Source organism: Carettochelys insculpta, chromosome 7 (genome assembly GCF_033958435.1).
Source record: "Carettochelys insculpta isolate YL-2023 chromosome 7, ASM3395843v1, whole genome shotgun sequence".
NCBI lineage: Eukaryota > Metazoa > Chordata > Testudines > Carettochelyidae > Carettochelys > Carettochelys insculpta.
Genome location: NC_134143.1, coordinates 46,448,187 through 46,476,038, shown reverse-complemented (window position 1 = coordinate 46,476,038; position 27,852 = coordinate 46,448,187). Strand labels below are relative to the sequence as shown.

General features: G+C 45.0%; 1 protein-coding gene across 1 annotated transcript in view; it reads left to right on the top strand.

Annotated features, from left to right (window-relative positions):
- The window catches only part of LRRC27 (leucine rich repeat containing 27), a 74,737-nt gene that overhangs the window by 26,679 nt on the left and 20,206 nt on the right, over window positions 1-27,852 (top strand). The window contains 3 exon segments of the mRNA XM_075000439.1: window positions 7,527-7,791; window positions 13,939-14,067; window positions 20,204-20,300. Coding sequence (XP_074856540.1) covers window positions 7,527-7,791; window positions 13,939-14,067; window positions 20,204-20,300 — 491 coding nt within the window.

Below are 27,852 nucleotides of genomic sequence, written 5' to 3'. Positions count from 1 at the left end.
CCCCCCCCCCGGGTCACCTCCTGGGCATCATGTCTGTGTGAGGGCATGGCCTGGTTGCCTGGGGACAGGGCTTCCCCCACACCCCAACCCCACCCCTCACACCCCTGACTCTGCTCTCTGAGGGTCCCCCTTGGGAAGGATCACCCCTTTCCCTGCCCCTGCACCCTCCCTTTCAGGGTCTGCAGCCTAAGAGTGCCTTACCTATGTGAGGACAGTCCCAAAAATGGACTTTCCCAAGCCAAAATGTTCCAAATGGAATGGTAGCTGTACAGAGTGGCAAGCTTCCATAGGGTGATGGTGGGCTGCATCCAGGTGTCCTCCCTTCGGAGGGTGGGGGTGATCCAGGTGCAGAGCTCCAGGAAGTTCTGGAGCCACTGCTGGTTGTCCCCCTATGCCAGGATCAGCCAGCCCCACCAGATGGAAGTGGTGGTGTACCTTCAGACCTGCCTGGTCACCATAAGGGGTGGGCATATGTGGGGCTTGGGGCACCAAGGGCATGCTCCTCAATGGCAGTGGCAGGCGTGTCTCCCAGAGGAGGTAAATGAAGGCTAAGATCAGGGTGCTCATCAGCTCGAGCAACTCAGAGTGGATCAACACAAGCCCAGGGGCTGCTCTGGCACCTTGGCTAACTGGAAAGTTAACTCTCACAGAAAACGTCTGAGCTGTCCTTCAACGAGGTAGGCAGACCTCAGCATGGGCAGGGAAGGTGGGTGGGGGAAGTCCTTTTAAGGGCGCACCTGCCTGGGGCTCCGGAATACTTTGCCATCCATGCAACCCTGTCTGACGAGGTTTCGGGGTCCGTTCTGTTGACAGAGTGGCTGGGCTATGTGGCCACTGTCTGTCAACAGAGCAGATAGCTTTTACAGTCCGCTTCAGTGTGTAGACATGATCTGTCAACAGAGGTTTTGTTGGAAAATTGCTGCCAACAGCAACTCCTGTCAACAGATCACTGTAATACAGACATAACCTGGGAGTAAATTAAGTCAGCAAGAGTAAGGAGAGAAAGGGACAGAAATCTGAAGGACATCAAGGGCAGCAGAAAGTGTGAAGAATCACTGAAGGAGATGCTGCTACCTGTGTGTTTAGTGACCACAAGTGTTCAAGATCTTCGTTTTACATCTCAGGTAGCAGAGTAGGCCTCTAGCTGCGTTATGTTCCATATATCAGTTTGATGTGGAGCCGGGTCAGCACTGACCCAGAAAGAAGGTATCATTAATGAATTGCCACCACCGCTTTCTGCATCCACTACCTCTGCTGAACCCTGCTAAGAATGGCCAAAAAGAAAATCTTTTGGAGACTAGATCATAGAACAATATCTAATCTGAGAGTATTGAAGGATGTACACAATGCTGCTTTTAAGATCCCATATCAACAAAAATTAACTGTTTTAAAAATTGTATATCTATGTAAAGGGAAATTTTCTGAAAATTATTCCATTACATAAAAAGGCCAAAGTAGCGTTCTTTCAAATAAAAGGGCCACGTTGTTTTATCACATCGTGGGTGGGGAACCTCTGGCTCACAAACTATCTATGGTTCGCCAAGGTTAGCTGCTGGCAGGCCACAATACAGTTTGTTTACCTGAGAATCCTCAGACACAAGACCAACGGCTCCCAGTGGCTGTGATTCATGATTCACAGCCTGATGAAGCTGCAGTAAGTGGTAGCCAAGCCCATGTTGCTCCCCACAGTTCCCATTTGCCAGGAATGGTGAACTGTGGCCACTGGGAGCTGCAGGACTGCATGTCTGTGGATGCTCAGGTAAACAAACTGTCTTGCAGCCCAGACAGCAGCTAGCCCTGAAGAACTGTGTGCAGCCAGCATTGTGGAGGTTTCCCCAACCCTGTTTTATCTGCTACTATGCATGCCTTATTATTTGAACCTTTTGTCCAAATTCCTTCCACATTTGTGTACATTTTAATGCAAAATACACAAAACACACTTACTTACATGTTATCAAAACTAAGAGGAATTTTAGTTTATGTATTATCTTTAGTATTACGCACAACCATTCAATAACAATTAGCTTATTTACTAGCAAGAGAGTTATTTTTGTGCTGACTGTAGACAGATGCAAATACCTTTTAAGAGAGACTAAGCAGCACAGAGGATTATTGAATTAAACTGACTTGTGCGGACGACTGAATTCTCAAATCTCGGATTAGGCCTTTAGTCATTGAGTTTTGGTAACCTCATCCTATGTATCAACATCACAAAACCAATACACAACCTGGCACATTTTTTAGTATCTTCTCAAGAAAGGATAATACGAGAATAAAAGAGTTATGGTAGGTCAAGGATAAGATGAATTTGCAAATCTGTTTGAAGAAGTGAGCCCAGCACTAACTGGCCTCAAACTGCTTTTCTGTTCAGATCATTTTGGAGAATTACCACGATGCTGTCAAGAAAATGCCTGTCTTCTGCAATACTACCAATACTACCTTCCGTATGTCCAGTCTTTTGATGGTACATGCCAGTATGGCACACAGTCACCTTTTTTCAGAGCAGGGCTGGGAGTCCCCACACCGTGGCAGAATGGGGCCAGGAGCCGGAGCCCTGCTGGCCCTGCAGCAGCACAGGGACTGGGAGCCACACACACACACACACACACACACACATACATGTGTGCACGCGCGCACGCGCCGGCAGCCCCAGCTGTAGGAACCCACGCAGGGGAAGAGTGGTGAGGTGCAGAGACTTACCAGCTCCCTTTTTTTTTTTTTTTAAACAAAAAAGCACTGCATCTGTCAGTATCCTAGATTACAAATAGATTATTTAGGATGAAGGATTGCACCATATAATATATTAAGTATTTTTTTTTGTTCAGTCTAGTTGTAGTGTAGATTTTTATACTGCGCACATACTTTAAAGTTCTATATTTCACAGAATTGCCTTCCATGCTACAAGAAGCAAAGGCCATTGCTAAAGAGTACAAGAGAAGGACAAAGAGCTATCCTGTCCTTAGGAAAGCATTCACTGGCCCATGGAAACAGATGAGCTTCATTAGTGAGTTTAGTAGAATCTTAGAGGAAGATAACTTTTTATATTTTATAGGAACATACTAACAATTGCATACATTTGTATGCATACGTGTCAATGTCTACAGACCATGTAATCAAAAAAAGTATTACTGAATCTCACTATTAAAGTTAAAAAATGTTGCACGTCAAATAATTCCATAGTTAAATTCTGAAACTGAATTGAAAAAATAGTATAGATTGTTTGTTTGTATTTAATATGCCTGAGACTTATGTCTATATTTTTAGATAGTATAGGATTTCCATCAACGGCTTGATCCTTTGTGAAGTTGAAATGGACATTTGGGTGTAGCAAAGAAATACCAAATACTTACCTTTTAATTTTGAACCAGAGTATATCTCTGTTGTAAGATATTCAAAATATTGCCTTTTATAGATTTGGAAAGCAAATGGGTAATAAAAACCTTTCCATTTTAAAGTATATTGGAAAGCCCCTATTTAAAATGAAATTGGGCTTTTCATAGTTTTTAGTGGATGTTATAATAAATAAATAAATTTGATCATGAAAATAGAAGCAGAACATTCTCTGTTCAATAGAAATAGTTTTTGTAATAATGAACTCATTATTTATTATGAAAAATACACTTGTCTTTGAGAATTATTTGCATTATCTTGAATAAGAAGTTCAAACTACCCATGGAATCATCTCTTCTGTCAAGCAGAAGGCACAAAACTTCTAAATCCTTGATAATATGCCCATTTGAGCTGACCAGTAAATCTTGTTCTGTATCTAAGATTCAATTTTTGACATTAGGAAGAATTAAATAAAAATCTGATCTTTTGCTTATAAAAATGTGTAGACTGTTGGATAGAAAATGCTTTAGTTTTGCTCTGTGCAGAAGAACATGTAGGGTGCATTACACTAGGTGGCTACTTCGGAGTAGCTGGCACAACGTCGAAATAGTACGTGTCACGTCTACATGTGCCATGAGCTATTTCGATGTTGAAATCGACATTAGGTGGCGAGATGTTGAAATCGCTATTCCTATCCGAAGATGGGAATAGTGCCCTACTTCGACGTTCAACGTCGAAATAGGGCATGTGTAGACCATCTGTGTCCCGCTACGTCGAAATAGCAAGGTCCTCTATGGCGGCCATCAGCTGAGGGGTTGAGAGACACTCTGTCCAGCCCCTGTGGGGCTCTGTGGTTGCCGTGTGCAGCAGCCCTTAGCCCAGGGCTTCTGGCGGTGGCTGCTGCTGCTGCTGCTGCAGCTGCAGCTGGGGGTCCATGCCGCGTGCACGGGGTCTGCAACCGGTTGTCGGCTCTGTGGATCTCGTGCTGTGCAGGGTGAGTGTGTCTGGGAGGGGCCCTTTAAGGGAGCGGCTTGGGGCTTTGCTGGCCCCTTATTTCGACAGGGAGCGCTTGTGTGTGTGGATGCTCCACATGTTCTTCCGGGGCAGGTCCTTTCATTGTTCTCCGTCTCTACTTCGACGTTGAACATCATTGGCACCAGCCCTGGAAGATGTGTAGACGATACGCATTGAAGTAGCCTATTTCGATGTAGTGTGCTAGTGTAGACGGAGACGTAGTGTTTTTATTACTACTTTTGCATAAGCAACTATAACAAATATTGAGACTAACATCAATTAATTGTATCAGATTTTATGTAAATTCATTACATGAGGTAATTTTGATATCTACCTAGTAACCCAAATTAATGTTAAGTTTTCGAATTATCACAATGTTTTTTTCTGATAATCATTTATTATTTTGTATTGTTTCTGTTACAATATGAACTAGTATACCTATTTTTCCTGAAATCCTTTATATATTTAGTATACATTAAGATATAAGCCAAACAAATATTTTTAAAAAAACTAGTTTTCCTGTTCTGTCTAATTTCTTTCTCTGATACATATATGATTTTGAAAATCATGTGGATTTTGTTTCTTTTTGCTACTATATAACAGAAAATGTAGTCTTGCATGCCATTCAGTTTCTATTTCACTCAAAACATATATTTTCACTATAAAATAATTATAAAATGTATACTAGAACAGCTTCATAACTCAGAGTACTGCAATATCTTACTATTCTACTTTAGTTTAGATATTGTAATTAACAAAAATACCCCCCACAGACTTTCATTTTCAGAATTTATGGGCATGCCACATTTGGGAACCTTCTGTAATATTTAAGATTTTTCTGCTCACTCCCACATGGCCCATCTGTTCCTGCTGGATGAGCAGTATGTAAGCGGTAGTATGTACACCCTTCATGCAGAGAATTAACAGAATGTGCTATTGGAGAATGCATTTCCCTTAAACCTGAGGAGAAGACAGAAATGAAATACAGCTGTTTACTTCTCTGGGATTTGGGGAACCTCCAACTTTGCAGCTTCTGCCAAATGAAATTTTAATGCATCTTAACCCTGACATGTAAATATAAAAGATATTCAAGTTGTGTAAGTATGGACAAATGCACATAAAAGAATAATTTGAGAGGGCTTTTTTTAACTGGGACACCTGACAGATTTGAAACCCAGGCCTGCAGAGATAAGACTTCATACATAACTTACTTTTTTTCCCCTTGATTTTTGTTTTTCTTAAAGATTTCAAGTTCCTGTTAGCCATGTTAAAAGGTTTTTTGCAATTGAACTAACAGTTCTACACTTAGGTATTCATGTTGTGCTCTGGTATCTTCCGATAGCATTTTTAATTTCCTGATATTTATTTCTCTGGTACAGATCTCTTATTTGCTGGTCATCATGCATAGAGTGCATGCACATTCATTTACTCATTTATTCATATGTAATTTATGTACTATATATTTACACTAGCCAAAAACTTTAAGAAAATATAAATATTGCACAGATAGGCATGAAGACTGAGTAAATTACAAATTTATTTACTTAAAAGAGAAGGGCCCACCACTGCACCCTAGTGGTCAAAAGATTTTGTCACTGTCCAGTCAGTACAGGGGCAAATTTCAAAATCCTGTGGCACCGTCCGAGAACTTACTTCCATCGGCCTCAAAATATTTAAGATGAGGGGTGGCTAGTAACTCATGTCCTAGCTGGTAAACTATGAGGAAAGGTGTTTTAATGTATGTCTACGCTACCAAGCTGTGTTGACGAATGCTGTCTTTTGAAGACAAAACGTCGAGAGCATTCACACTGCAAGGAGACTTCTGTTGTGGGGCAACACATCCAGTGTCAGTGACAAAACCCCTCTACCCTTACAAGGGACGTTTTTTTCTTTTCCCTCCCTTTTTTTTTCAAAAAAGAGCCAGTGTAGACTCTGGTGTTTGTTTTGTTAACAGATCTGGCTTCCTTCAGTATCCCATAGTGCCTGCCCTGATGCCTCAGCCAAGTGTCTTGATTTCTGTTGTCCTGCAGACATGCTTCCCTCCTTCTTTTTCAAAGCTCTGGGACATATCTGACAGTTGAGCGAGCAGCTCCATTTGGGAATCAGAGAGCAAATAATTTGGACTTTTCCTGTTCTGCCCTGCACTAGGAACACCATGGTAGGCAAACTGTTGCTGCAGGGAACTGGGGATAGGCTGCTGTTTTGCTTTGATGTTCCTCAGCATGGATTGCTCACAGAGCTACTTTTGATGTCGCTTCCAGCAGCTGAGGGTGCTGTGGGAGAACTCAGGGAATCCCAAGATGCACAGGGATCAGCTCTGGCTTCCCACAACAATGCACTGTGGGATACATATCCATAGTGCATTGATCACACTGTCTGTGATGGCGTCCCCAATGTTGACATGATCTGTTACCACAGGGAGCAAGCGTGAAGTGATTTTTTGTTTGTTGACTTTGGGGTGCTGACAAAAGTCTTGTCAAGAAAACTTATTAGTGTAGACATGCCCTAGGGCTCTGATTCAGTAGAACACTTATGTATGTGTTTAAATTCCATTGCCTTCATTGGGATTTAAACGTGTTAACCATACACTTAAATGCTTTGGTGATTATGTTGGAGTAACTCACACTGAAGTTAAGCACGTGCTTCTGGGTGTGGTTCATGGGTATTAGACAGCAAGACAGATGCAGCTTTATAGACCAAAATTAACTTTTGAATTGCACACAAAAGTGAATGGAAAACTAGTGCTGCTGTCGGTAAATATGTTCCTGTTGGTTAATTTCATCTAGCAGTTGAGCTGCCATATATACAAGACACACAGTACAGAGAAAGCACCATGGTGAAAAGCTTAGCTGATTTTTTTTATTTCCTTGATGCTGAAGTGACTAACTCTTTAATGGCAGAGTGAAGAGACAATCTCAAAATAATATCCACCTCACCTTTCTTTTTCTCATAAGTATTATAGAAAATGTTTCCATTCATTGTAATACACTGTCTAGGTGCCTTGTGTAGATGATTGTTGTAGTTTATTAGTGAGGGGGAAAAGCCAGGCTATGAGAATAGCAAACTAGTCTCACAAATGTAAAGTCATATTCCTAAGGAAAAAAACAGAAATTTGCCAAACCAAACCTATTAACTTCATTGGTCTGATAAAGTGTAAAGTAATATCTTTTTGACTCCACTAGAAATGCCACCTGTTGAAAAGTTAAACTTAAGTGAGTTGATGAAATCCAGCTCGGATTTGTCAGATGAATGGCCTAATGAAGAAGAAATGCTACGATTTCAGAAGCTGAAGGAGGAAATTATAAAAGATGAAAAGGAAGAATTTCTTGCTAACGAGGATTTATACCCTAAATCCACAATGCAGGAGTTTGCTGAACTCAGAAAAAGCAGCAGAAAGAGAGAGAGGCTCTACCACAAATCAGCAACTCTTTCTCGGTAAAAGAAAGGGTGGGGTGTGTGTGTGCATTTAAAAGTACTATATATTTCAAAGAGTTTGAGTCTGTCTATCCGTCCATCCATTCATCTATTTTGTTCAAGAACTTGTCCTAAATGGCAAGAGCTAAGATCCCCAAATTTGGTATGCAACTTCCTTTTATCATAATTTAAAACAATTTAAAGGTTTGGTTGTACCAGGACAATGGGATGTGCCTGGAATGTGATTGATCCTCATAAATCGGGGAGGGAGGGCTCTGCTTGCAGGGACAGTTCTACTGTTCAGTAACTACAGGAGAGTAGCAAGGGGTCTGAGGTGGGAACTCAGACAGCTATAACCCCAGTGGAGCAGCAGTGGGCAGGAGTGGAGAAAGGGACAAATATCTGTTAGAGAGTTTGTCTGTCAGTGTGTTCCCTGGCTAGGGGATATGCACCTCTCCCCATTGTACCCCATGCAGCTGCAGTGACCAGGGACAGGCACTTTGCACCTGGCCCCAAGCTACTGTAGTGAGATAGGGCTGCCTACATACTCATTCCCAGTACCACCTCAGAGCAATAATTTAAATGAGGAAAAACAAAAATGATTTGAGTTAAGCACCCAAACAATAACAGGTAAATTTTCCAGTTTCATGTAATTAACACAGAATACTATGTGTCTTGGACACCTGTTGAATAACCAGACTTCTAATTAGAAAGATTTAAAAGCATTGTACCCCACAGCACTATAAAAAGCACATTATCTAGGCCTCGATGATGCATTAATGATGCTTAGAACAGATAAACAAAAAAGCGCAAAAAACTATAAATTTTCTCTAAACCTAGAAAATAACAAATTCTATCAGCTTTGTAAACACAGAAAAAGAAACAAGTACTCCTGTAACACCTTAAAGACTAACACGTTTATTTATTAGGTCATAAGCTTTTGTGCGTAAGATCCATTTCTTCTTACCCACAAACGCTCATGAACTAATAAATAAATATATTACTCTTTAAGGTGTAACAGGGCTGTTTGTATTTTTTGTGAAGCTGAAGACTAACACAGCTACCCCTTCGAGAATAAGTAAAGAAGTTTGGCTGCTCAAAACTACCATCTCCGCGAATATGTAAAACTTCATCAATTCATATTTTAACAATTACACTTTTGGAAAGAACATGCTTGTCTGAAAGAAGTAAAATTTGTTAATTAAACTAGTGACTAGAAAACATTGCAGATTACTTAATTTTGCATTTTTAGCAAATAAGGTCATTATACGATACAAGGTAATTCATGTATTTTACTAACTGATGCTTATGAAACCTCACAGCATGCCAGTAAATGAAAACTATGGTGTTTTTTGCAAAAGCATTGCAGTTTAGTCATAAACCCTTACAAGAAGACCTACTATTCATTCTGTGCTGAAAAGGGAAAATATACTTTGTTTCCTTTTTTATATGTAGATTAACAAATATCTCCCGTATATATTTTCTCTTGAGTCTTCGTAGCATTGTGTCAATGTACAGTATTATGGCACCATTAATACACACTTCAGCCACATCTACACGAGTGGCTTCTCCTGGCAAAACTGAGATTTTACCAGAAAAAGCCACGGAGTGTCTACACAGCAAATGTGCTTTGTCAACAGTTTGTTGACAAAACCCAGCACATCTGCTGGCGGTGTTATACATCTTCCCGTTCAGGTATAACACCTCTCTCCACAGTTTCCTGTCAACAGAGAAACTGTGTAGATGCTCCGGAGCCCTTTTGTCGACAGAGAGGGTTTCCAGTTCACCAGACAGCCCTGTTTACAGAGCTTCTGGTCAGCTGTTCTGTTGAGAGAGGGCCAGGCAGTCTTGCTGCTTTCTGTCGACAGAGCGGATTGCTCTTTCCATCTGCTTTTATGTGTAGATGTGATCTGTCAGTACAAGTTTGGCTGGGAAATCCTGTCCAACAGTCACTTCTGTTAACAGATACTTTGTGTGTAGATGTAGCCTTCATGTCTAAGAATTAAGACCAGTGGACATTTTTATGAATTTCTATGTTGTATTAAAGTTCTGAAATTAAAAATAAAATCAGGAACATTTTTGATGAAAGTTTTAGTTATTCCCCACCAGTTTTTAAGCAAATATAGACCTGGATTGTTTTTAATTTTGTCTTGGAATGAAATTCCACATTTCAAAGAAAAATTGGGAAGAAATTTTCACAGCATTTTTCGCAGCTTTTTCCCCCACCAGTACTTTTATGACTAAACAAACTACTGCCCCTTTTATATAATGGGTCAACACCAATCTTCCCTGTAAACTGAGCACTTGGGCAGCTTGTCAGGAGCAATTCAGGTGACATCCAGCTGATAAGCAGAGTGCCCACAGGTGACAGCATGTGTTTAAAGTGGTGGGGTACACCTGCACCTCACATGTTGTCTATGCACCAAGCGGGGTTGCACAAGGGGCACATGTACCCCGTGCTCTCCCTCCACTCATCGTGAGCACCGTGCTGCTTCTGATGAGTACAGGGGAGTCCTGCCCCTCCTGCACAGCAGCATGATCAGAAAGTGCTACTGCTAGGTCTTGCCGTTCCAGGGGAAAGGGGGACTGCCCCGCACCCATCAGAAGTGATACAGCTCTTCCATGGGAAGTGGCAGGTGGGGTTGAGTAGGCAAAGCGCATGGTCAGAGCAGGGGCAGGAGTGGAGGAGCATGGGTGTGGAAAGGATGGGGCAGGGGAGGGGCAAAGCAGAGGCACTTCACTAGTGCACCCTCTGCAATCCCCAAAGTTGTTGCATCTGCCTCGATGCACATAACAAATTTTATTCCACCCATGGGTTGAAAAAAATTAGAGCAAACATTGACCAACATTCATCAAATTATAGTTAGGGTTCTTTTATTATTGTTTGCTCTAATTTGGCTGAATATTGTGTAACTTTGTTAGCTAAGAAACGTAATCAAATGTATTAGAGCAGGGGTCAGCAACCCCCTGTATGAGTGCCAAGAGTGACATGTAAATCGCTTTTTCACTGGCATGCAAGATGGGAGCTCAGCCCTGCCCCTCCTCCTCCATGGAGCTGGGAGCTTGTGCATTAACAAAAGATGAGCTAGTGCTACCAACCACCACCTAATCAGTAAAGCTCTGCATCTTAATTTATTTATTAATGAAGCTGTAAATAGGACTATTAAAAATACATAACAGTAAAAACATACAAACAGTAAAGCTTTTCATCTTAATTTATTTATTAATGAAGCTGGTGTCAGTAGGACTATTAGGCTACGTCTACACGTGAAGCCAACATCGAAATAACTTATTTCGATGAATAACGTCTACACATCCTCCAGGGCTGGCAACGTCGATGTTCAACTTTGACGTTGCACGGCACCACATCGAAATAGGCGCTGCGAGGGTACGTCTACACGCCAAAGTAGCACACATCGAAATAAGGGTGCCAGGCACAGCTGCAGACAGGGTCACAGGGCGGACTCAACAGCAAGCCGCTCCCTTAAAGGGCCCCTCCCAGACACAGTTGCACTAAACAACACAAGATACACAGAGCTGACAACTGGTTGCAGACCCTGTGCCTGCAGCATGGATCCCCAGCTGCCGCAGCAGCAGCCAGAAGCCCTGGGCTAAGGGCTGCTGCCCACGGTGACCATAGGGCCCCGCAGGGGCTGGAGAGAGAGCATCTCTTAACCCCCCAGCTGATGGCCGCCATGGAGGACCCGGCAATTTCGACGTTGCAGGACGCGGATCGTCTACACGGTCCCTACTTCGACGTTGAACGTTGAACGTCGAAGTAGGGCGCTATTCCGATCCCCTCATGAGGTTAGCGACTTCGACGTCTCGCCACCTAACGTCCAAGTTAACTTCGAAATAGCGCCTGACGCGTGTAGCCGCGACGGGCGCTATTTCGAAGTTAGTGCCGCTACTTCGAAGTAGCGTGCACGTGTAGACACAGCTTTAGTGAGTTTAAAAAGTATCACTGACATTCAGACTGTACATAGAGATCAAAAGGTCAAATTATGGCACTCTGCCTCAGGAAGGCTGCTGACCACTGTGTTAGAGCATCCAAGGGACTGCTCCATTGCACCATTGGCTGTCATTCATGAAAAAGCAATAAACATACATAAATTTCAGTAATTTGGAACTAAGGAAACATTATTCCAACAAAAAGTGAATTTAACTTGGGTGAGAAGAACAAAGGAAAGTGAATCACCTACTACTTTATCTGTGTTGTTCACTAGATTTCCTTTATGTGTGCTTACAGTTTTTCGTTTTCTGAAGAACCTGAGGGTGGCACCCTGTAATCATTTTATCTTAAAATGAATACATTCTAGTTTATAAATTGCTTTCACATGGAAATCGTCAACTTGCACAATTCCTTCGCATCATGTTCAACTTTCTTTACCACCTTTATATTCCTATATTCCAAGTTCTGCTCTATAAATCCCTCTTCCACTAAAAGCAAAGGGTATTCCACACTTGGAGAGCTTCCCATTTCAGGCTGTTTGTTATTTTTCTATAATATGATCACATGTAACTGTAGGTTTATAAACGATATGACTGCACAGCAAATAGACACCTGGAGCAGGCCCATACTGGCCACCTTAGGCTGTAGAGCTATTTCACTGGTGTGTAGACTTCCAGACTGAAGCTGAAGTCTGAGCATTGGGACCTTCCCACCTTACTTGGTCCTAGAGCCCAGGCTCCAACCTGAGTCTGGAAGTCTTCACAGTAATGAAACAGCCTCACAGCTCAAGCCTCACAAGTCCAAGTTGGCTGGCATGGGCCAGCTGCAGGTGTCTGTTTGCCACATAGACATACCCTTATTCACTGATTCTGAGCCAGGGTTGTATGTGCTCATGGTGGAAACACAGAGGTCTTCCACAAGGGAGTACATGAACTCACCTAAATATTTGCCTAGTTTTACAATAGGCTACATAAAATGCACTAGTGAAATCTCTGAAAAACTAAAATTTCATACAGGCAGTGACTTGTTTGTACTACTCTATAAATTATACACTGTATAGTAAATACAATATCAATATTCGGTTTTGATTTATAATTACGTAAATAAGAAGGTAAACTAATTTTCAGTTATAGTGTGCTGTTTCTGTATTTCTGATTTTGTTAGCAGCTAGTTCTAAGTGAGGTGCAACTTGGCGTTGGCAAGACAAATCAGACTCCTGAAAAAGGTACAGAAGTCTGCAAAGGTTGAGCACCATGGCCCTAAATTCCTAATTTGGCGAGCTGTTGAAATCAGTCGGACTGCTTCTATGCTTAGTGAGGTCCCATTTCAACAAAGTGTCTGAATGTCATTGGATTGTCAATTATCTATCAAGAAGGTTTAGAAGAAAGAAAGCCAAAATGGTTTGATCCATTAATCTCTGCTTGACCGAGGACCAAACCTTGTGAATTTTAAACTTGTAAATTTGCCTTGTGAATTTTACTTTTTACCTGGGTGGCCTTGGGAGTGAGCAACTTGGGTATCTATGCAGGGTGTCATGGTTACTGGGGCACCATCTGTGTGGTGCAGGCTGGTGGGCCTGGGCTACTGGAGTAAAGGTGAGTGTGGTCAAGCCCAATACTGGAGACCTGTCAGGAACCAGGAGCTGCTGCCCAGAGCTGCCAGCCTGGCAGGGAGCACAGGCATAAGCATTCACTTCTGCAGCATTAGCTGGCCAACCCCTTTGTCTCCCCATTACTGCAGTCATATGATATATCGTCAGGGGAGCTCCAAGAATCAGAAACACCTACTTGTGCATCCTGGACACCTAGCCTGCAGCTGCCGTTCTCAAGCTGCTCAACTCTGAAGATAGTGCTGCCACCAGCAGCAGTGAAGACATAAGGGTGGTAATACACCATATCATGCCACTCTTATTTTTGCGCTGTTTCTGGTCACAGTGCTGCCTTCCGAGCTGGGTGTCTGGGCAGCCAGCACATAATTTTTAATGGGAGTTGCTGGTGGTGAGCCCTGGTATCTCTTTTATGACAAATTAACCACTGAGTGGAACCCACAGGGGTCAAGGGCGATAGGACTTTCTGTCATAGGAATCTGCAGGATCAGAAGCATCAAAATACAAGTTTATCCAGGGTGCAATTTTTCTTGAGGCCAGACCTCACTATCATTAATTTCACCTCCAGCTTGCTCTTTCATGCAATATTTAATCAATTGTATCAAACTCTCCATTTTAAAAGGAAGAAGAATAATTTTTCTGAGTTTTCATCATATGATAAGATGATTCAAGCAAAGCGAGCTGAAGCATTCAGATTGGCCATGCAAAAGGAAATGAGAGAGAGACAGGCTTTTATTGAACAGCGCAGAAAGTAAGTATGATGTTTATGTTGCCTAATGACAATGCAGCATTTTTAAAGATGCTGTTCACCATTTTTTAACACTTTAAATATTTTCCCTCCACAGATCACCCATTTTACCATTTGTAAGGAAAGAAAATAATTGCAAATGATCTAGATTAGTGTTTCTTAAACTACGTTCCACAGAACTCTGGTGTTCTATGAACAACTTGCAGGTGTGCCACAAGCATCGGACACCTTTTTGACATTGTACACTGTTGGTACATATTTTCTGTTATTAAAATCGGATACAATGTTAGTTCTTCATTGCTATAATACCTGACTAAATTACTTCCTTTTGGTTTTGCTGAATTAGTTGCTGTTTGTTTGGGGTGTTTTGCCTGACAACAATTATTTTGAAGAAAATTTTCAAAGGTGTTCTGCACAAAAATATTGTTTGGTGTTCTGTGGTCTAAAAAAGTTTAGGAAACACTGATCTAGAAAATGAATAGAAAAGTAAAAGGTGCCTGCCTTCCCAAATCACAGTGCTCCTAGGGGACAGGGGAGGGAATTATTGAATTTCTCGTTAATAAATTCAAAATGTCTTGTTCCTACCTAGTGGGGAAAAATATCCCCTATCACTATTCCTCACTTTATATGATATATTTTGGAAGTATTTAGATAACATTTTGTAATTTTTACTAACTGGCAGTGAAGTCAGAAGCAGATTGGGGTTTGTGGGGCTCTGGGCCAGGGCAGTTGGGGAGGCTCTTGTAACCTGTTCCACCTAGGCTACGTCTACACGTGAAGCCAACATCGAAATAGCTTATTTCGATGTAGCAACATCGAAATAGGCTACTTCGATGAATAACATCTACACGTCCTCCAGGGCTGGCAACGTCGATGTTCAACTTCGACGTTGCGTGGCACCACATCGAAATAGGCGCTGCAAGGGTATGTCTACACGCCAAAGTAGCACACATCGAAATAAGGGTGCCAGGCACAGCTGCAGACAGGGTCACAGGGCGGACTCAACAGCAAGCCGCTCCCTTAAAGGGCCCCTCCCAGACACAGTTGCACTAAACAACACAAGATACACAGAGCTGACAACTGGTTGCAGACCCTGTGCCTGCAGCATGGATCCCCAGCTGCCGCAGAAGCAGCCAGAAGCCCTGGGCTAAGGGCTGCTGCCCACAGTGACCATAGAGCCCCGCAGGGGCTGGAGAGAGAGCATCTCTCAACCCCCCAGCTGATGGCCGCCATGGAGGACCCAGCAATTTCGACGTTGCGGGACGCGGATCGTCTACACGGTCCTTACTTCGACGTTGAACGTCGAAGTAGGGCGCTATTCCGATCCCCTCATGAGGTTAGCGACTTCGACGTCTCGCCGCCTAACGTCGAAGTTAACTTCGAAATAGCGCCCGACGCGTGTAGCTGCGATGGGCGCTATTTCGAAGTTAGTGCCGCTACTTCGAAGTAGCGTGCACGTGTAGACACAGCTCTAGAGTCCTGCCATCTTCACCTCCAAGCTCCTGGAAAGTGGGGACTTGCTGAAGGTGCTAGATCAGGGTGTGGGGACTTTGTACCCTGTAGAGCTAACCGGCTTCCCTGTCTATGTATCTTTTCATTTAGATTTCTTAGTTTCTGATATATCTGATTGTTTTATCATAATAGGTTTATACTAGACTAGTGGTTCCCAAACCTTTCAGCATTATGCCTCCCTTTTGATTTTTGAGAAACCCTCACACCCCCACCTCTTCTTTACCATCATCCAACCCCCCCGTTTAACAAAAAATTCAATTTGTAATTTAAAATAAACACAAAAACTTGATATAAAAATTTTATTTAAAATTAAAAATAAGGACAAGTATTTTTCCTTTGCCCCTCGTGAGTGCCTGGTGCAGCCCCAGCTAGCCGAGTGCCTGAGCCCCATGCCAGCCACCAGAGCTGCCCGTGCAAGCCACCCACCCACCTGAGATCTGCACTGCCAGAGCTGCCCGCCTGCCCTCTGCCCAAGCCCCGCACTGCTGAGACCAGCCGCCTCCCCAGCAGCCACCCACCCAAGCCATGTGCCAGCCACCTGAGCCCCATGCTGCTGGGGACAGCTGCCTGCCCACCAGCTTAAGCTGCTCCATGCTGCCAGGGCCAGCCAGCCACCTGCCAGCCCAAGCCACCCGAGCCCCACAAGCCCTGCAAGCCACCCACCTGAGCCCCTCCCACAAAGCCAGGCACCACTAGCCCCTGCTCTTACCCCATCCCCAGCTCCCCATCTAACCCCATCCTCCTCCTCCTCCCTCTCCTGCTCCAACCCACATTCAATCACCTTTGCAGGAGGCAGCTAGCTCCATGGGGGTCTTCTAGTTCCATGGGGGTCTTTGCCAGCTGCCTGGTTCTTGTACCAGCTGTGCTGCATCACTGACATAAAATGGCAGGGGCTGAGAGCCAGAAGCAAAGGCTGTCTCTTTCTTTGGGTGTGAAGAATGATGGGGGGGCTGGGTCACCTCATGCCCCTCCTGCAATTTCTTCACAACCCCTAGGGGGGCACTCCCCCCAGTTTGGGAAACTGTGTACCAGAGTATATGTTGGCTGTAACGAAAGGAACCTACAGGACACATCCTGTATGTTGAGCCAAGGCAAAGTTACCACATATATGTTTGGAACCTCTCATCCAGATAGCAAAGTTAGCATACATATGTCTGCTTTCACCTTATCTTCTTACCGGATAAATTGGCAAGTCTGTAATGCATACCTGCCAAATTATTAAAATTAACATCCTAAAATGAAGCAACATCTTCCCTCACCCAGCTGATAGTTCTTCTGTGGCATGGGCCTTGCCCTGCTCTACTTGCCTGGTGCACCTGCTGGGGGGCCCTATCGGCCCAGTGGTTAATCCACCACTGAATGCACTAAAGGCAATATTATGTGTCATAAAAATGTTGACATTTTCAGTATAAATGGTATGTACATTTAACAAATGTTCCAAGGTTTGTAAATTGTTTAAAATTCTGTCTCTTATCTCACCATGTGCATATATTTTGAACCATTCGTAAGCCAACGTACTAGCCATGGAACTTATCCAAAAAAGTATATAGATTGTTAGGTCTATCTTATAACACTGTATTAAATTTTCCAACATATGTCTATAATGTAGTGCATGCTTTTGCATAATTGGGCAAATGCAACTCCTGCTTCTGCAGAGGCATGTCTGGCAGCACAAGATGTGTAAGGGTAGTTACCAAGATTTGGAGGAGTGCAAGAAAGTATATTTCCAAATGTTGCAGAGCTCAGCTTTGTTAGGGTTGCCTTCCCATCAATTCATAGAGAAGTGGACTGGGCAGAGTAAGGATGGCAACAGGGATTCTGCCACTGCATGGATCCTCTGGTTGCCGCCTTTCCTTCCTGCCTGTATAGCAATGCTGGGGTTGTGGAGGGCTACTTCAACCATTTGCACCTTTCCCTTCCTGAGGGACCAAGCCTAAATACTGATTTGGGCCAATATTGGTAAAATGAGCTCTTTGGTGCTTCTAATAATTAGTTAACATCAATTCTTGTGTTGCCCTTCATAGATATTAATCCCCAGCCCATAAGTCACTCCCACAGTGAAGTGTTAACACATTAAGTATGTTAATTTAGGTATGAAAGAGTGATAATTTTCTTTGGATTTTTAAAAAATATTATGGAACTAATAAAATACCTACTAACCTTCTCCACTCATTCACTCAGCTTTATAGCTCTATAGCTCTTTGATCACTTTTGAGCTTTTCACATCAATACCTTGGTTCATACTGTAAGAAGCACAGTGCAGAGTGGCACATCTAATCCTGTGAAGATCAACTCAGTACAAGGGGGATTCTCAGGTCACATTAGCTGCGTCTACACGTGCACGCTACTTCGAAGTAGCGGCAGTAACTTCGAAATAGTGCCCGTCGCGGCTACACGTGTTGGGCGCTATTTCGAAGTTGAAATCGACGTTAGGCGGCGAGACGTCGAAGTCGCTAACCCCATGAGGGGATGGGAATAGCGCCCTACTTCGACGTTCAACATCGAAGTAGGGACGTGTAGACGATCCGCGTCCCGCAACATCGAAATAGCGGGGTCCGCCATGGCGGCCATCAGCTGAGGGGTTGAGAGATACTCTCTCTCCAGCCCTTGCGGGGCTCTGTGGTCACCGTGTGCAGCAGCCCTTAGCCCAGGGCTTCTGGCTGCTGCTGCTGCAGCTGGGGGTCCGTGCTGCATATACAGGGTCTGCAACTAGTTGTTGGCTCTGTGTATCTTGCACTGTTTAATGAAAGTGTGTCTGGGAGGGGCCCTTTAAGGGAGCGACTTGCTGTTGAGTCCGCCCCATGACCCTGTCTGCAGCTGTGCCTGGCTCCCTTATTTCGATGTGTGCTACTTTGGCGTGTAGACGTTCCCTCGCTGCGCCTATTTCGATGTTGGGCTGAGCAACGTCGAAGTTGAACATCGACGTTGCCGGCCCTGGAGGACGTGTAGACGTTGTTCATCGAAATAGGCTATTTCGATGTCGCTACTTCGAAATTAGCTATTTCGATGTAGCGTGCACGTGTAGACGTAGCCATTGTCAGAGTAGCTCTTACAGTACTCCATCTCTTTATTTGGTGTAGCAAGGAAAAGACTAGGGGAACTATGGATAGCTGGGACACCTGAACACCCTGATAATTTCAAGCTGCAGTTTCAGCCCCTTGGAGCCATTAGCAGCTAGTGTAGATCAAAAGAGTGCTTAGGCTGCTCTGTCTATGCATAGAAGAATTTGGGAGAAGAGACAGAGGGAAATATGTTTATATAGATTTTAAAAATCTACACTCAGCAGACTTCATCACAGGTGATCAACACCTTCAAGGAAATCATGTAAATGGAGAAGGAGGATTATCGTATTTATAATATCAGAAACTGGTAGGATAAGGAGAAATAACCTGAAACTAGGCTAAGAAGGAACAGCTTAGGTTAGGTAAAGGGAAAAAATTCTTAATAGAGCAATTGGGAGTTGAATAGCTTACCAAAACAGGCAGTTGAAACACCATCTTTGCAAGTATCCGAGGAAGTATCTGAGGAAGCGGGTCTTTGCCCATGAAAGCTTATGCTCATACGTTTCTGTTAGTCTATAAGGTGCCACAGGACCATTTTTGCAGATGCTCAAGATCAAATAATATAAAATATTAGTGAGAATTATTTTATGAGAATCCTTAGTAAATATTGCAGGGGGCTCTTTTTTAATGCACCAGCTGTTTATTTCTGTAAATATTGGTATCTCCATCCTTATTCAGTACTCTGACCTAGCCAAATTAGCCATGTGGAGATGAAAGCTACGTAGCCTGTTGACAAATCTTTAAGTATTAGTTCGGTAATCATTTCAATTTTTGTGTAAATTCATTTGCTGCTATATTTTTTCTTTTTGCACTTGAATGCAGTGGTGTTCCTTTGAGCTGCTGATCTTCCATTTGAATAAACAATGTGGAGTCCTCTAGCACCTTAGAGACTAAAAGATTTATTAAAGTGTAATCATTTGTGGGTAAACCCCACTTCATCAGATGAATGATAGTGCTTCACAAAGCTGTCCCTAGTGCAGTACATGCATGGGTGACCACATTGTCCTATGGCAAACACAGGACACTGGCCTCCAGCGATGGAGAGCTGCTGTTCCACGTCAGGGCTCCTCAGCAATGGGGGCAGCTGCTCCACAATGAGGCACCAGGAATGAGGGCTCTGCAGCTTCCTGATGAGGGGGTGTGGAGGATGGGGGCTCCACAGCATCCCAGCAGCGGGCACCAGGAAATGAACAGGCCACCCTCTGGCAGAGCTCACCAGCAGTGGGGGCTGCCTCCATGGGGTGCCAGGGAATGGGGCAGCCGCCCAGCAGAGGAACGCCCAGGCAGCAAGGACTGCCACCTCGAGACACCAGATGCAAGGGAACAGGAGCCCCACAAAATATGGGACAAATAGCCCATTTTCTTAAGAGTCAGCTTATTTAAGCTGTGAGACAGCTTAAAAAAGAGACTGTCCCAGGAAACATGGGATGGATGATCACCCTAGAAATGCAATTTTGTGCCACCCTTTGGCACTTAATTCTACTTTAAAATGGTTAACTGGGTAAAAAATAATAATATGCACTTTTCAAAATGTGGTTTTAAATCTTTAATATAATTTTTTTCAGAGATAAAGAAGCCCTTCAGCAATGGAGACAACATGCCAAGATGATGAAGGAGAAGAAAGAAATATTGTTCAGGGGTTCACCTTCAAGAGCAGACATGGTATGTAACAGAGAATAGCATGGCAGCTTTGCAGCAGGTAAATAATCTATTGACAAGACCTTTTGAATAATTTTCTCTGTGAATTGCATATTTAGGTTAAAGGCTTCAGTGCTGATAATATAGTTAAACAGAAATATTAATATTTAAAATATTATCACTTTGAAAGGCTGTTTGGACCTACAGCTCCCACATAAAATATCTATATGAATTTATGTGGACCAATGTGTAATGTTGGAGTTGCAAAATCCAGCAAACAGCTGCAGGTTGAATCTCTCTAATCTGGCATCCTCCAGACCTGATCAGTGCCGAACAAGAGAATTTGCCAGAGCGCAGTAGGTAAATATTGTCTAGCGGCATTAGCAACACTTCCACTGCTTACTGGCTGCTTACAAGATATTTTAGGGTAAAGTATAGCTAAATAACCGCACAGACCACTAACAGCCAGGACGGGTGGCTGGAAGCAAACTTTATGGGATCACAGGAAACTTGGCCACACCCATGATCAGTGGTCATCCAGCTAACAAATATCATGTCAGATTATGGATGTTGCTAGATGAGAGGGTTCTGGATTAGAGAGGATCAACCTGTATTCAGGATCTGTGGTAGTTTCAGTGTTATGCTTTTAGAGATATTGAAATACAAGTACATATATATACACACACACCCTTGAAAGTGGGAGCTTTGCATTGCTGATATTTCTAAAATAATGTGGAGGTTTAAAAAAAACCCAAACAACATCTTTTTAGGCCTTTATTTTAAGTCATACAGAAGTGAATGAGGGCACAAAGCTGCTTTTAAAAATAGTACATTGTACGCCACTTACTAAAATGATGGTACCATGGGATGGGAGTCAGGAGCAACCCCCCACAGGAGCAAAATCCACTGTTTTTGGTGGCACTAAGGCTGTGCCTACACTAGGCTAACAAAGTCAGCTGCAGATACACAATTTTAGGTATGGCAGTTGAGTACAGTAAAGCATCAAAATGCGTGATTTCAAGTTGCCCTAACTCACATTAACGCAAGTTAAGTGAAACTCAAAATCCTGCTCCCCCTGCAGCCCTGCTCACCACCCATGCATGGCTCCAGCTCACCCCTGACTGGGGAGGGTGGCTCCTCCTGGCTGCACCAAGACCCGGGGAAGTGGCAGCCATGGGCACTCCCAGCCCTGGAGCCCTGGGTAAGCACTAGCCGCAGGTGTTCCCGGCCCTGGTTCAAACCCTCCACACACAGCTCCAGTTCAGTCCGCCCCCACCCTCCTGCAGCCTTAACCCACTCCAGGCTTAACTCCCCTGCCCCCCTCCCATGGCCCCAGCCCACCGCCAGGCTTAACCTTCCCCAACTGCCTCCCCCCGCAACTCCAGGACTTACCGTTCAAAAAGGAGCTCCAAGTGCTCCTGCTGCTTCCCTAGCTGTAGAACATGTGTTCTGCTGAGGGGAAAGGCCACCTCTGATTTATGCAAAATTCAGGTTACGTGAGGGCGTGTGGGAATGGAACCTCATGTAAATCAAGGGCCTATTGTAGCTAAAATTGATGTATCTGCACTCTACTACCTATATACTGGGGAAGGTTGATGATTGGAGTGTTTCTTCTGTCAACCTTCCTTACTCCTCCCCTGTGAGGTCAATATCAGACATCTCTACTAGACACGAGAAATCGAAGCCCGGAAGATTGACCCTGAGTGGGTCTTCCCTGCTAGTAGAGACCTGCCCTGAGATTTCACCCCAGGGTTCACGTCTCATATCTGCCAATAACTTGCTTTGTAACCATGAGCAAATCACTTAATTTCTCTGTGCCTCTGTTTCACCTTCTGTCCTGAGTTATGTCTATTTAAGCCCTTGGGTGCAAATATTGTCTTTTACTATATACTTGTACAGTGCTTTGTATAATAAGGCCGCAACCTCAAGGCATGAAAAGAATTAAACTGATAATAAAATAATTACAATTAATAATTGTTTAATGCAGTGTTTCCCAAACTTAAAAAATTGGCATACCCCATTTGGGAGTTTGGCCTTATCAGCATACCCCCCACCAAGTGCCATCCCAGTGCTTATCTCCTGATTCTTAGTTATTTATTTTCTGCCACATACCCCTTGAAATACTTTTGTGTACCACACTTTGGGAAACACTGGTTTAATGTATAGCATAAAGTTAGTAGTTTTCTTTATTTGCAACATTATTTCTTAATCTGTATATTTTAAAATTATTTACTTGCACTGACAGATACTTCTGAAAATCAGCCAACTTGTGTTGCCAAATGTGTCAGTGATTCCAGGAATGTCTGCTATCATTAAACTGGTAACACTTTGTTGACTGCAGTTTTGCTTGTGAGGAAGAGTATTATCTCAAAAAGGCTGAAAAGATCTCAGACCTTTATTAATAGCTTTATATTTAGGAAGTGGAAAGTAAAAATAATGCTTGAAAAGACTAAAGGAACTTTTAGCAATTTTACAATCAAGTGAAAATTCCCGGCTCCATTGCTGGCCGAAAACTCTTATGTGACAAATCTGATACCAGTGAAGGCCAATTTTTTCTGCTAGTTAAAAAAACAAAACAAAACAAAAAAAACCCTCCAGCTTCAGAACTGCTCACGCTGCAGATATAGGTTTACAGAAGGACTCTCATTCCATAGGTGAGGTTCGGAGCACAGCAACCACAGCTGTTTAACACAGGAGACTTACTGGAGGCTCAATAACCAACACCAAGGATGAAATTCTGGCCCCTTTGATAAACCCATCCTGATTTCATTGCGTCCAGGATTTCCCACCAAAGTGCCAAGTGTTTTCAACAGCAAAATTAACTTTAAAGTGGCATTGTTAGCATGAGCAGAATAAGTCAGAAAGAATTTCTCTTGCTGCTGTGTATAATAGGGGTTCAAATTGTAAAGTGCTTATGCATTTGTTATTGAGTCACTTGAATGTGTACTGAAGCAATGTGTTTTTCCTAATTAAAAAATTATGAGGCATGCAGACATTTTGGCCATGTTGTCTGTATTATCCCTTTGAGAGATGTGGCATGCTTTCTCTGCTGTAGTTAATCTGACTGGGGTATTTTTAGGATGTATAGCTTTGATTAAAATAGTTGAGAACTAGGTGGATCATATATGATATGCAAAAATCAGACAGTGTGATAATAGTATAGTATGTTTAGTTGTCAAGGCAGGGCATTATTTTTCTTCCACATGCTCCCAAGTTTTATGACTACAGAGAAAAGAATGTGTTTAGTCTGAGTTCTTGAACAATATATTTTTTCTGTGTCATTTCTACATAAATACCTAATACTATATATTTTAAATTCTCTATTTAGGCATTGCTGAATGTGTATATGAAGCACAAGAGGGCACTGTTGTACCATATATGCTGAGATTTCTGAACTGTAACTGAGTAACAGTACATAAGTTATATTAGCATATCTAGCAAAATTTAATGCATATAAAAGGCTGTGTAAAGTACCTTTTCATCTGCTGGGAAAATAACACAGACAGACTCAGATTCTTCAAGTTCTTGGAAGGTGTTGGAGATTTTTTTTTCCCCCCAGAAAATGCAGAATGCTATTGGGGAAAAGGCTGTTCTAGATTTAGGGAGGAACTGGTTGAGAATTTGAAAGCAGAAGGCAACATAGGTGAAAGTGATCATCTAATGGTAGAGTTTATGATTCTAAAGAATGGTAGGAGGGAGAACAGCAAAATAAAGACAATGGATTTCAAGAAGGCAGACTTTGACAGTCTCTGGGAGTTGGTAGACAAGATCCCATGGGAAACAAGTAGAAAAAGAAAAACAGCTAAAGACAGTTGGCAGTTTTTCGGAGAAACATTATTAAAGGCACAAGAGCAAAGAGCCATACGTGGCTGGGATGAAGCCAGGTTTTAAAAATTGCAGCGCTGCTGCCTTAACTGCATCCGAGGTGAGCACCCGAAAAAAGGTGCCGGAATGCCATTCTGAGGCATTCCAGCAGAAAAAAAAGCTCGGATTTGCCTTAACTCCAAATATATAAATGAGGTGATGTTTGCTTGCTAAGGAAGTTTACAGAATCCACAGGCATGGGCTTTTGCAAGGACCATGGACCAAGTCTGGTAAGAATCAGGTTCAAGTTCCTGCTCCAAATCAGGAAGACTAGGGACTTGGCCATCCCTTACCTCTGGGAGTGACACAATCACTTGACTATTGGCTAGTCTCTCTCGCTCTCTCTCTTGTTTGTGAAGAAAGAACTAAAACCTAATTTTTCACTCCATGGCAGAATTACAATGATTTTGGAAATCTTAACTCTTTTGTGAAAAGAATTTTTTTATCTTCCAGCTAGCCGTACTTTTTTCCATGCAAAATAACTGACCAGCTCTGCTTGTAATTTCTGAGTCCCATGGGTGGGACTGATGTGGCTTTTAACTTTTAGTGAATCTGAAAATGAGACCATGGCAGTAACGATTTACTGGATGTGCTGGTGAAATGTATAACTTCTTTAAGGTCTCAGATACAATTCTGCTGCTGAGAACTAAGGATATGACTGACTATGCTAGAGTGTTTACAGTGGTGCAACTGCAGCAGTGCAGATGTAAAATTTCTAAGGCTGTTTCTACACAGGCAAGATCTTCCAGAAGAATGGTGCCTTCTTCCGGAAGATCTAAGGAGTGTCTACACATGCAAGGCACTCTTCCAGAAGAAATACGGAAGAAGGTGCCTCCTCTTCTGGATTTTGTACTCCGCTTCAGAATCCAGAAGAGGGCCTTCTTCCAGAAGAATCTTCTGGAAGAAGGCATGTGTAGATGTTCCTGGACCGCTTCTTCCAAAAGAAGCGGTCCTCTATGGCGGCAGCCTGCTGGAGAGCAGGGCTGCTCTAGACACCCCCTGCAGGCCTCTATGGTCTCCGTGCGAGGACCCAGAGATGCTGTAGCAGGAAGCTTGAGAGTGTAAGACAGGTAGGACATGCAGGGCTGCCTGCCACGCTCCCCTGAGTCCCCACAGTGTCCAGCGAGTCCTGACCCACAGGGATGGCCAGCAGGCCAGCACCCCACACTGCTCAGGGGAGCCCCAGAAACCCAGACGAGGGCAGCCAAGACCCCAACTGGGCTCCAAAATGGGGGCCCCCCCTGGACTGAGCTGGAGCTCCAGGACCTTCTGGGACTCTGGCGCAATGAGGAGGTCCTCCGGGACACCAGTGGGCACCGGAGGAATGCCCCAACTTTTGTCCACCTTGCCTAGGGCCTGGCTGCCTGTGGCCACCCCTTCCGGACACGAGAACAAGTGAGGTGTAAGGTGAAGGAGATGCGGCAGGGATACATGTGGGCCTGGGACAGTGCCCGTAGATCCATCCGTGCCCCTTCCAGCTGCCCCTTCTACTGGGAGCTTCAGGACCACCTGGCTGCAGACGATGCCTCCCCACCCTGCACCACCATGCAGACAGCCACACCTGAGTCCCCTGCTGCACTGGAGGAGGAGGAGGAGGGATCCACCACTGTGGAAGTCCCATCTGATGGGGAGTCCACAGATGGGCCCCTCGTCATTGCGCTGCCCTCCACCGCCAGCAGCCAGACCCCTCCAGTCGGGCATCACCCGACATATACAAGGCCACCTCAGGTAAGTGCTCACAGTGGCAAAGCACAGTGGGGGGAGGAGGCACCTGGGCCCAGGCCCCAAAGCCCTAAAGCCCGGCCCTGGTCAGGGCCCAGGGCACACCCATGCCTGCAGGCAGCACCCAGCTCCTTCTCCCCTGGAGTGCCCCTGAGCATGCTGAGGCTGTCCCGGGCAGCAGAGCTGCATCCAGAACCCCCCACAGCTGAGCCCCGCCCCAGCCCACAAGCCTGTTGCTAGTGTGGGCCACCATGGACAGCGCCCTGGCATCATGCCCCAGGGGCCACCGCGGCAAGTGCACGCAAGCCCGTATGGTGGCCTCCCTGGCACATGCCCATCCCATGGGTCCGTGGAGGGGGTAACCAGCCGGGGAGACTGGGGCCATGCCATCCAGGTCCCAGATGTGGCACTGACTCCCCCGTCTACCCCCACCCTCTCTCTCTTAACACTGGCACCATCCGAGGGCTGGGGCATCCAGACGAGGAGCCCAGGGTGTGCCAGCCTCATCCAGACCAGAGGACCCAGCAGCCCACCACCTTGGCCTGCACCAGCCCCTGCTGCGTGGCGGCCATGGGTGCGCTGGACCAGATGCAGCCACCATGAGGACAAGGTCGCAGCCTACACCGTGGGCCTCAGCCACCAGAACACCCTTTCCGAAAGGCGGCTGGCCCTCAACAAGGCTGAGCTGCAGTGGAGACGGACCACATGGGCAGAGGTGGTGGGGATGCTCCGCATTGTGTGTGGGGCCCTAGTGGGCCAGGCCCCAGCCCCCCAGCTGCTCCCCCCCATAGTCCCCCCTGCTGTGCCCCTCAAAGGCCCCTCCCCAGCTGCCCCCCAAGACCCTCCTGCTACCCCCCTGATGCCCCCCTATGCATTCCCCCCGCTATCCCCTCCTGCTGGCCCCTCAGCTGCTCCCGTCCCCACTAGCCCATGACCCTGAGGCCCTGGCCACCCTACTGCCCCTGGGCCTGCCCGACACTGCACTGAGGGACCTTGCAGCATGGCTTGTGGCCACAGTGGGACCCATAGAGGGTCCCCCGAGCCACGACCCACCCCCTCCAGCCCCTCTGCTGAGGCTGGGCCAGGTGCTGACGGACCCTACCTGCCGGTTCTTCCAGCCCCATCAGTGCCCCACAGGGGACCACACACCTGGGGTGGAAGGGGGGCCCGTGGGCACCAGGGTTCATGACCTTCCACCCTGTCTGTTGATTAGGGCCGTCACCATTCCTGCTCCAGTTCCTGTTCAAGTTTAAGTGCCCCTGCCTACTTACCCCCATGTACATAGTTCGTGTCGTATGAGGTTTTAGTCATTATTTTTATTATTCTCTATTTACGTTGGTCACTGCTGTTAAAAGTTGAGGATTAAATACATGTTTACATTTTGTACCCTCCGTGTCTCTGATTACTATGGGGGCTGGGGGGATGGAGGGGTGCACATGGAGGTGTGTGTAGGGGGGACCTGTGGGGAGGGGTGCAGGGGTTAGTAGTCCCCTCGGCTGAATGCCTCCCGAAGCGCCTCCCTGATCCAGAGCCCATCATGGTCGAGCTGCCTGTCGGGGGCCACAGTGGGCCGCTGGTAGCAGGGGGCCAGCTCCACCATCCATCTCTGGGGCAGGGTCCCCTCACATGCCTCAATGAGGTTGTGGAGTGCGCAGCAGGAGGCCACGACCTGCGGGATGTTCTCCAGCCCCACATTGAGGCGCATGAGGAGACAACTGAACTGTGCCTTCAGACGTCCAAAAGCACACTCGACAGGATACCGGGCTTGTTTGAGCCAGGCGCTAAACAGCTCCTGGGAGGGTGTGACGTGGGCCGTGTATGGGCGCACTAACCAGGGCTGGAGTGGGTAGGCCAGGTCACCCACAAGGCAGAGAGGCATCACGATGTCCCCGACAGCGCGCTCCCACCGGGGCACAAATGTCCCAGCCTCCATCCTGGAGAACAGGGTGGAATTCCACAGGATCCGCGTGTCATGTGCCTGACCAGCTGA